The 10,264-nt window shown below is 40.3% G+C and overlaps 1 protein-coding gene across 4 annotated transcripts; it reads right to left on the reverse strand.

Moving 5' to 3' along the window:
• Nucleotides 1-222: 222 nt before the first annotated feature.
• On the reverse strand, nt 223-10,256 carry MAIP1 (matrix AAA peptidase interacting protein 1). 4 transcript variants are annotated; one of them, XR_007454311.1, is made up of 5 exons: nt 9,614-10,243; nt 4,639-4,710; nt 3,894-4,020; nt 2,632-2,733; nt 223-527 (listed from the first exon to the last, which is right to left on the reverse strand). XR_007454311.1 is itself a non-coding variant. In XM_049615199.1 (5 exons), the coding sequence occupies exons 1-5, from the start codon at nt 10,052-10,054 to the stop codon at nt 449-451; spliced, it is 867 nt and encodes a 288-aa protein (XP_049471156.1). In that variant the 5' UTR covers nt 10,055-10,194; the 3' UTR covers nt 223-448. The 4 variants fall into 4 exon arrangements, 2 of the variants coding, with proteins under 2 accessions (XP_049471156.1, XP_049471157.1); XM_049615199.1 differs by having other exon boundaries at nt 2,632-2,779; nt 9,614-10,194; XR_007454312.1 differs by lacking the exon at nt 2,632-2,733 and adding an exon at nt 2,441-2,594 and having other exon boundaries at nt 364-527; nt 9,614-10,256.
• Between the last annotated feature and the right edge of the window lie 8 nt (nt 10,257-10,264).

The following is a 10,264-nucleotide window of genomic DNA, read 5'->3' on the forward strand; positions in this document are numbered from 1 at the left end:
ATCTGACTTCGGCTCAACTCATGATCTCGCGGCATGTGAATTCGAGCCCCAGGTCGGGCTCTGTGCTGACGGCTCCGAGCATGGAGCCTGCTTCAGATTCTCTGTCTCCCTCCATCAATCACACTCTGTCTCCCTCTGTCTCTCAAAAATGAATAAACATAAAAATTTTTTTTTTTTAATTTAAAACAAAAAAAGAAATGATACTGAATATGACACCAACAATGAGCTGTTGTAGTTTTTTTACTTTGATCTCTTTTATAGAAGGTGATAATAATCTGTGGAAAAGGCTTTACTGTACCATGCCAATATACTACAAGGAATATTTCAAAATAATACAAAAGTGATCCACAGACTTGACTATGTGAAGATCAACTGATCCAAAATGGTTTTTTCCTTAATTTTTCATAGTAATTGCCAAAAGTCCAACAAGCTGATTTTTCAAGAAAGATCATTCTAATAACTTTGAGTGTTCAATCCGTGCGATGGTCCAGTCAGGCTTTACTCCTTGTGTAAACTCCCTCTGAAATCTAGGGGAAAAATTACAAATAATATGAATCTTACATTAGTCCAAATACTTCTTGGATAACTATATCATTCCAAATGTACATTAGAGGCAATTTTTAGCAACAAGCTAATGGTTAATCATAAATAAAAATCAGGGCGCCTGGGTGGCGCAGTCGGTTAAGCGTCCGACTTCAGCCAGGTCACGATCTCGCGGTCCGTGAGTTCGAGCCCACGTCAGGCTCTGGGCTGACGGCTCGGAGCCTGGAGCCTGTTTCCGATTCTGTGTCTCCCTCTCTCTGCCCCTCCCCCGTTCATGCTCTGTCTCTCTCTGTACCAAAAATAAATTTTTAAAAAGTTGAAAAAAAAAAAATTAAAAAAAAAAAATAAATAAAAATCAAAACAAAAAAGTTTAATTTACCAATTCAATCAGGAAAAGTATCGTCACAAAATTAGAACATTTTCCACTAAAATGAGAGCATGCACAGAGGAGGGGCAGAGGGAGAAGGAGAGAGTATCTCAAGCAGGCTGCACGCCCAGTAGAGCCCAATGTGGGGTTCAGACTCATGATGGTGAGATCATAACCCGAGCTGAAATCAAGAGTCAGACGTTTAACCACCCGATCTATCTAGGTGCCCCTAAAATGAGTATTTTTAATGAACTGATATATACTCCAACATCTACCAGTCCTTGAGAGAAACTTGGGTATCATTCTGTTGTTAAATACTAGCTAGAACATATGCCTAATATGAGGAAAAATAAATTGGGCAATGGTGATGAAAAGGGTATTTTAGTGGAATTTGGTTTATATACATTAGATCAATCTTGAAAATAACAGTGTTTATGAGCTGCCCATGGCCTTAGTAGGGAATATCAGAGGAATCAAAGATGAGTATTGATTATATTGTTCTTTAATTACAAGTGATATCTTTAAAAGGAGATGATTCTGTAGATTGAAGTATTTAAATATATATTTTATATAATTACAAATAAAGCAAAATTTAAAAAAGAAAAAAAGCACATTTCTTTCAAATAAAGTGAAAAAATAAGGATACAATTCCCTTTTACCTTACTGAAACAGAATAGATTTTCTTAGGTCATTTTTGGGATTTGTTATTTTAAATTAGGTTTATATACTTTCGGCAACATAATAGTATTCTCTTTTAAATATTAAATTATGTCTCCAGTAACCTGCTTGACTGGTTCACTGTTCCAAATTTTATTAGCAAAAAATACACGATAGTGTCTCTTTTAAATACATTGCTAACTTACTAGATAGTACCTCTTTACAGGCAGGAACTCTTCATTTTTGTATCTGAAACCCTAACAGGCAGGGTACTTGATAAATAAGGAATGATCAGTAAATGTATAGTGAGTGAATCACCCATGTGCCACCTGTGGCATATTTTATTTCCCGAGTAAGGTTATAACCATACGCCCCATCCCACATGCTCTTCTGCAATGGGACCCTGCTATTGCCCGATAAAAGGTGGAATCTCTCCATGTCCTTTCAACTGTGTAGGTCCTATGACTGCTTTGACAGGTAGACTAAGGTGGAAACGATGTTCCAATCCTGGGATAGCCCTTTACCAGCCTAGCTGACCACCTGGTAAAACATGTGAACAGCTGGAGACTGCTACAGGCCCAAGCCATGAAGAGAGGCCCTGGGGAATGAGACATTATGTGCGGAAGCCAAGGAGCACCAAGTGGGGCACGTGTGAGTGAAGAAGCCATCGTGGAAATGATTTCTCCAGCCCTTGCCACCCTGGTTGATGGCAGGTGAAGCAACGAAAACCTCATGGCTGTGCCTTTCCAAAATTCCTGAGCAGTAAAGCAGCAGACAAAATAAATGGCTGCTTAAAGTTACTGAGTTCGGGAGTGGTTTATGACACATCGATAGACAGCTGAAACACCTTTTAATTACATTCAGCAGCATTACCTCTTTCTAATTTCTCAACACTTCTGTTTCATATCCAGTATGCCTTTATGACTTTCTCTCTTCTTAAATAACTTGTCAAATTTCAATGCTTTTCTTCCTAAAGCTCCCTTTAGCTTTCATACCTTCATACTTCCTTCATACTACCTTCCATTTTCTAGAGAAAGGAAACAATGAGATGGGATTAGACTTACTCATAGCTTGCACTAAGAAGTTGTTTAGTTTCCACGTTCTGATCCCCCAATTTAACCTGGAATACACTGGCTCCACTTAAAGTTTCACTGGGGATGTTGGCACTGGTTAGATACCAAAAGCACATCAGGATGTTAACAAACTTCCTTCCTTAGAGAAAAAACACACACACACACACATACAAATACAAATCACAATAATCTATCATCCATATATTCAAAATGAAATTAGAAAGTGGCAGTAGCTACACGAGTTTGTATAGATCCTATTTTGTACGTATTCTAGTCTAACTAGAATAACAAAGTAAGATACTTACATTGATTTCTTCTTATTTTTAGAAAATTCTCGTAGGGTTTATGACATATTTACCTTCTCTGTATCTCAGAAATAATAGTTATGATTTATTGAACATGTACTGTTTACCTTCATTCACTCTGCTATGTGCCTAGTGATTCTAACAAGGTCCTGGGTTAAAATCAAGTAGTGACCATGGTGCTGAGATTTAATTTGAAATGTTAGGGAGAAGAAAATATTTATCACTAAAAGTACCTATAGAAATGTTTCAAGTTAACATGCGTATGAAAAATGTTTAACTATTAAAGAGTCCTATATCAGAACTGCCTTGGAAAGTATGTAAGCAAAGGCTAGATTTCCTGTGTGCCTGGCACATAATACATTTGCAAATATTTGTAAAAGGAACAAATGAGTCAATAAATTTTGGGGAATATTATAGGGAAAAATGTTTGCATTGGATAAGGAGAAAAATGAGATAACCAGTAAAGTTCCTTTCAATCTTTTTCATTATCTCCAAATAAATCCAATTTGAGAGTTCCACAGTTAATCTTACTTTCAAAACAGTCTTTAACTGATATTTTTTACTTTTTACTCCTCACTCTTATTTAATCTACAGCTAGACATTTAAAATGTTCAATTGTTTCCTTCAAATTAGGAAATTTGAAACATATATTTTCTATTTGAGACATGATAGCAGCCTTAGACAATCGTCATCAACTTAAGTGACAATATCTTCTCTTGTGAATGAAATAATAGTAGAGGAAGGTGCTTAGATAGAAGGGCTTAAATAACTATTACCATATCTTAACTCTTTCGTAGGTAGGTCCTTAAAGAATGAACGTATTATTTTTCTTGAATTTCTAAACATATCCACTGTACCAACAAAACCCCACTATTTCATGATTATCCACTAGTTTAGCCTATCTGGGCAATTATTTATCATTTAAAGTTGACTATGTTCCAGCAGTACCTTTCTCATCATAGTAAATGGAGATGTCTCCTGTTGATGTGTATACAATTTCATCTATGTCAGCAGCAAGGGCATTTTTATGGTTATCAGGTAATGAAGTAACCTTTTCCTTCAATACATGTAGCACCTAAGTATGGAAAAAAGCAAACCATAGTTCACCTACTGAATTTTCAAAAGCCTTTCAGTAAGCAGATGAATTCTTTATGGAATGAATTTTTCTAAACCTACTTTTTTTAATGTTTATTTATTTTAGAGAGAGAGCATGAGGAGGAGAGGAGCAAAGAGAGAGGGAGACACAGAATCCAAAGCAAGCTCCAGGCTCTGAGCTGTCAGCACAGAGCCCGACGTGAGGCTCAAACCCACGAACCGCAAGATCATGACCTGAGCTGATGTCGGATGCTTTAACTGAGCCACCCCAGCACCCCTAAACCTATTTTTAAATTTACTACATTTACTCATATTCAAAAGCAATCCTGAAAGGCATCTAATTGTTCAACAGGTAATTCCTACAGAACATTCAGTACAAAAACAAATGTAAGACATCGTATTTACTTAGCTATACCTTAAGTAGCAAGCATTCTATGCTTTTATATGACCCAAAGTACCCAAAAGTAAAGATACAAGGACTCTACTTTGGCTGATGGCACACATACTACTTTTAAGCATAAATAAGGGTAATGCATATCATTCTATTGCAAGAGAGTAATACACTTATTTTTAAAGGAAAATTAAAAGTATACTTTACCTCTTTGGCCACAAGTTCTTCCAATAGATCAAATTTACATTGTGACAGCAACTTGGACACATGAGCAAAAGCCTTTTAAAAAAAAAAAGGTGAGGAGTGGTAATCATTATTTCAAAACATCATGCAAAATACCATACAACATACAATGCTCATACTTAATTAGCTTGATATCACAAAGACTATTTTATGATAAAGGATAAGCAATGTCAAATACTATGATATGCTTCAATGTTGCTTGGCTTGTCTCTTCTCATATGGCCTTCCCACATATACAGTAGTGAGCTGATTGCCAATTAGGTAACCACTCTTAGGACCCGGGAAAAGATGGTATATGTATAAGCATAACTCTTCACATAAGAATCCTCCTACAGAATTCCTTTTAAAATAATAATGAAGTAATCACTGTTATCATTGTAATGACTATTATATGACCCCTCCCCGTTCCTCAAGAACCCAAAGAATTTTGTAAGTAGTACATTCTAGATTGTAATGGGAGTCTGGAGATCTGGGCTGCAATCTGAACCTCATTAAGATAGGGAAGGCAGGTTTGGGAAAGTGGGAGAAAATATAATGAGTTTACACAGTCTAATACAGTGAGATGTATGAGATCCCATTTAAAAAAATATTTTATTTATTTTTGAGAGAGAGAGAGAGAGAGAGAGAGAGAGATTGATTATGAGCAGAGAAGGGGCAGAGAGAGACGCAGAGAATCCCAAGGAGGCTCCACTCTATCAGTGCAGAGACCAATGCAGGGCTTGAACTCATGAACTGCGAGATCATGACCTGAGCCAAAACCAAGAGTTGGATGTTTAACCAAATGAACTACCCAGGTGCCCCGATATCCCATTTTAAAGTAGGGAGGAACCGACTACAATCCTCCATATTTTTAGCCGTGAGAAATGAAACTGTGTATAAGACCTACCTGTTTTCAAGTAGCTTTCAGTCTACTTGAGAAGGGAGGCAAGTAAACGGACAAGTTCAAGAATTATGACAGGGGCAAGAACAGGATGACTTGAGCAGAAGCACCACTTAAGTCAATCTGGGAGGACCAGAGAGGGCCTCTTAAAGGAAGGAACATCTCAGATGAAATGCAAGGAACTGGCAAGACAAAGCAGATGCAAAGGCATGTCAGACAGACAATAATAGTTTGGGATGGAATGTTATGGGATGAACTGTTTCCCCCGAATTCATATGTTGAAACCCTAACTCCCAGTACCTCAGGACTGAATTTGGAGACAGGGTCTTTAAAGAAGTGATTAAGTAAGATGAGGGGGGGCCTTAGCCCAACCTGACTAGTGTCCTTATAAGAGGAAATACTGACACACAAAGCACCAGGGGCACATGCACAGGGGGGGGGGGGGGGGGGACAAGAGTGAGGACACAGAAGACAGCCATCTGCAAGCAAAGGAGAGAGACTTCAGAAGAAACCAAACCTATCAATACCTGGATCTTGGACTTCTATCCTCTAGAACTGTGAGGAAATAAAGTTCTGTGCCCCAGACTGTGGTATTTTGCTATGGCAGCCCTGGCAAACAGACATAATAAGAGTTGTTGAATTTTCAGAAAATGCATATATCCAAATGGATTCCAGGACCCCTTGCAAACATGTGAGAGGCCCTCAGGGTTCAAAGACACTATCTGTATTAATAAGCCTTCATGTGAGGAAGACGGGTGGTATTTAGGTAAGAAGAAAAAAGACCATAACAATCATGGTGAAACCAACCACTACATTCTAGTTTGTATGGCCAAGGTGTGATGTTTGTGTGGCCTAAGATCACACCTGAGCAAATTATCTTATCAGATAATATCGATCAGGAGGCTGCTCTGAGAAGGCTTAGATGATACATGAGTGTCTAACCTAAAGAGGCTAGGAAATAGCCTATACAACATGCAAGAAGATACAGGAAGATACAGGAAAATAAACACTATATGATTAATGTGGTTTGATGGCAGTAATAGGGAAGATGGATCATATGCACATATCAATAGTGTGACATTGTGATATAAGAAGAAAATATACACTTGTTCTCTGTTCCACCTCCCGGCACAGAGTTCCTAAAACAAGCCCCTTTCAACCATACCGGAGTTCAGGCTAATGAGGTGACTCTTGTCAGAAGAACCAACCACGTGATCGGAGGGTTGAAACTTTCAGCTCCACCCCTAGACTCAGGAAGGGAAGAGGGGCTGGGGATTGAATTAATCACCAATTGCCAATGATTTAATCATTCGTGGCTAAATAATGGAACCTCCATTAAAAACCCTAACGAAGGAATTAGAAGAGCTTCCAGGTTGGTGAACATGTGGAGATGCTGGGAAAGTGGTGCACCCAGAAAGCACGGGAGCTCCATACCCTTCCCACATGCCTTGCCCTATGCTTCTCTTCCATCTGGCTGCTCCTGAATTGTATTCTTTCTAAAAAACTGAAAATAGCAAGTAAAGTGCACTCCTTAGTTCTATGAGCTGTTTTGGCAAATCATGGAACTTGAGGAAGGAGAATGTGGGAACCCTCTATTTATAACTGGCCAGTTAAATGGAGGCCTAGACTTGTAATTAGCATCTGAAGTGGAGTCAGTCATGTGGGACTGAGCCCTTAACCTGTAGGATCTGTATTAACTCCAGGGAGTTAGTGTCAGAACTGTCGTAAGCTGCCCTGATGAGGCATTGATGACAAGGAGTATCTAACCTAGAGAGGCTTCTAAGAGATAGCCCTCTTTTTCATAGAAAAGGACAAAACTTAAGATATATAAGAAAACATACAGTATATGATTACTGCTGTTTGATGGCAGTAAGAGGGAAGATTCCATATTATATGTACATATTAATGGAAAGCAGGGTCTGTGGAGCTAATAAAGCTATAGCACTGGACCACATATTTCTCTGGCTCATGTGATGAATAAAAGCTTATTCAGACCATAATTAACCTTCTCAATTTCTAGTGACTGGAGACCAAGACTGCTTATAGACAGGGTCACAAGACATTGCTTACAATGCATCCTTGAGCCAACTGTTTTATCATCTGTAAAGGAGAATTAGACTAGAATGGTCCTGAAGATGCCTTTTTGTTTTCATGTCCGCTGATATAAAAAAAAAAAATCTGAATGAACGTGCTCTAATGATAACTTGATATTCACAACCCAAGATAACATTTTCTTGCTGAGAGGTTAGATTAAGGAGAAAGGGCAAGTGGAGCCCATGAGAGTAGATGAACTAGCTAATGCTTTTGCACCAGATTATTCCTAAGCCCTAGACTTTTAAACCCATGCAAAGAAGACACAGTTGCATTATTGCATAAAGAGATCTAGTAGGGTGGAGGTTTTTTGGCCATGTCCTCTTAAATCTTAGGTGTGAAATAACTGATTTGCTTGATACAAAAGGTATGTTATAAGTAAGCATTGGTTTAAAGGAATTGATAAATATTTGCCATGGATGACCCAACATTCCTTTTGGAAATCACAATGGTTAAATGCACAAAAACCGACTTAGATGAGGCAAAACGTGTATACAGACTGGCTGATGAAAGGATGGAGATACTACTTAATAGCAAGGATGAGGGCAAAAATAGCTAATAGCTGGAGACCAGAGAGTGGTCTGGATCAGAGAGTGGCTAAAAAGTGTCCCATACTCCTCTGTGTTCAGAGGAAATGGGGTGTAAAACCTGATTCCTGCCCAAGAAGGGGAGAGGGTTTCCATTCCTCACTGACACATAAATGAGCTGGTCCAGTCATTTAATATGTTATGAGGCACACAAGTTCATGCGTCCTCAGTGGGCATTGTGGAGGATAGTAGAATCACACCAATTTACCTCTACATGACAAAAGATTTTGAGAACTGATATGAGCAGAGGTTTACCACTTATAACGCTATTAATTAAAAGCTTTTGCTTTTTAACTTTTTTATAAACACATAAATCAGTCAAGAGTTGACTCAGGGAAGCAGGAGGCAGGAGTTAATATTGACACTGATTATATGAAGTTGGAAACATTTATTTATACAATCAGTACTGCGAAATAATTACAGTTATAGCATAAGTTTAAGGTATATGGCAGTATGAACTGGGAAATAAACTATGACTTCTATTTATCAACAGTTCTGAAATGTTTGGGAATGACAAACTCTCCGAGGGATTCGAAAGACATTTATAGATGGACTTTCATCCCAGAAAAATGCATGTACACAAAAAAATCCGTAAATAATCTCAGGACCCAAAGTGACTGTTATGGGACAAGGGTAAGGCAAGGTATTATCAGCCACTCAGAAAGAAAGAGAAAGAAAAGGGAAGGGGTCAGGGTTATGAATCACCAAAGGCTATTTCTCAGTGTGTAGGATGTTATGCACTTATTAGTGACCAGGTTGCTCAGCAAATTCTTTGAAAGGGTAAAACTCCTTATCTCTAAGTTAGTCTTTAAAGAGTATGATGGGGGAGAATTCGGGGTTAGGGAGATGGGCTGGGGAGTTCTGCCAAATGGCTAGCAGGAAGTTTTGTTTTTCTACCTAAAATTACATTATTGCATTTGAAAATGCTACCTTATTTACTCTTCAAAACGATCGCATCTACTCATTCATTTATTCAACTAACATTTGTGGAGGGTCTGCTATGTGCCAGGCATGGTCTTCTTAATTTTGCAGAAAGTGATGTTCAGAAAGATAAAACCATGTAGCTTTTAGGTGGCAGAAATGGGCTTTGAATCGAATTCATTTCTATCGGATTCAAAACCTGTAGAGCAGAAAAAGGAATTGGAGGACTTCAGCTGGTGGAACTGGTGTCTCAATCGAACCCCTCTTCCTCCTCGGCGACCGTGCAAACGTAAGAAGCAGCTGAATTTTAGTCAAGAAGTAGCGGAGGGCTGTGTCTGGGTCACTACCCACTTTGGATACCTTGGGACCCAGTGAGGAAACCTCATCGCTAAACACTTTTTGCATGGAACCGCTGAATGCAGGAGAGGCGAACAGGTCACCCCCAAGCAAATGAACAAACCTGCTTCGCTCCCTCAGAGAATTCTGCGATGCTGAACTCTTGGTCGAAATAGGCCCAGATCAGGAAGGCGTAAATTCGAGTCCGAACCCAGTTGATGGGGTTGGAGAATCCCAGAATGATCATCTTGGTTTTCTGGCGCGGCTGGGGCTGCTCCTCGGCGCTGTAGCTGCGCCGGGGGTAGGCAGGGAAAGCGGAGAGGGCTGCGGGTAGTCCCGGAGGGCTGAGCAGGGGACGCTGCGGGCCCCGAGCGGGCAGCGCCGAGGCCCAAGTGACTCGAGGAAGCGGGACCGGTCCGGAGCCGAGGCGGCGGCGGCAGAAGCGGCAGAGTTCAGCCAACGGCGGTCTCACCTCGGCTCCACGGGGAGTCCGGGGTCGGCCGGCCCCGCCGGGCAGCGGCGGAGCGAACAGCAAGCGGGGCAAAAGACGAACAGCCAGCGCCATCTTTATGGCTTTTCACCCCAGTCCCTGTCTGTGCCGTGTCGAATGAAAGTCGGTGGGAAACCAGCTTGGCCGCATCCGGAGGAGACTAGAGAGTGAATCTGGCCTGTTGCTGCCACCTCTGGTGAGTCGGCCTCACTCCGGCTCTCCGGCACGCAGCTCACACGGAGGCCCTGCGGCCCCGGGCCCGGATCTCCGACCAGCCGCTCTAGC

Source organism: Panthera uncia (assembly GCF_023721935.1).
Source record: "Panthera uncia isolate 11264 chromosome C1 unlocalized genomic scaffold, Puncia_PCG_1.0 HiC_scaffold_3, whole genome shotgun sequence".
In the NCBI taxonomy this organism is placed as follows: domain Eukaryota; kingdom Metazoa; phylum Chordata; class Mammalia; order Carnivora; family Felidae; genus Panthera; species Panthera uncia.

Bases quoted from the DNA above. Each gene is read 5' to 3' on its own strand.
- MAIP1 (XM_049615199.1), bottom strand. From the start codon at position 10,054: ATGGCGCTGGCTGTTCGTCTTTTGCCCCGCTTGCTGTTCGCTCCGCCG. The intron at 4,711-9,613 runs GTTTGTTCATTT...TTTTTTTAAAAG, and splicing joins TCTCTGAGGGAGCGAAGCAG to GCTTTTGCTCATGTGTCCAA. The intron at 528-2,631 runs GTAAGTCTAATC...TTTTTCCCCTAG, and splicing joins CTTCTTAGTGCAAGCTATGA to ATTTCAGAGGGAGTTTACAC.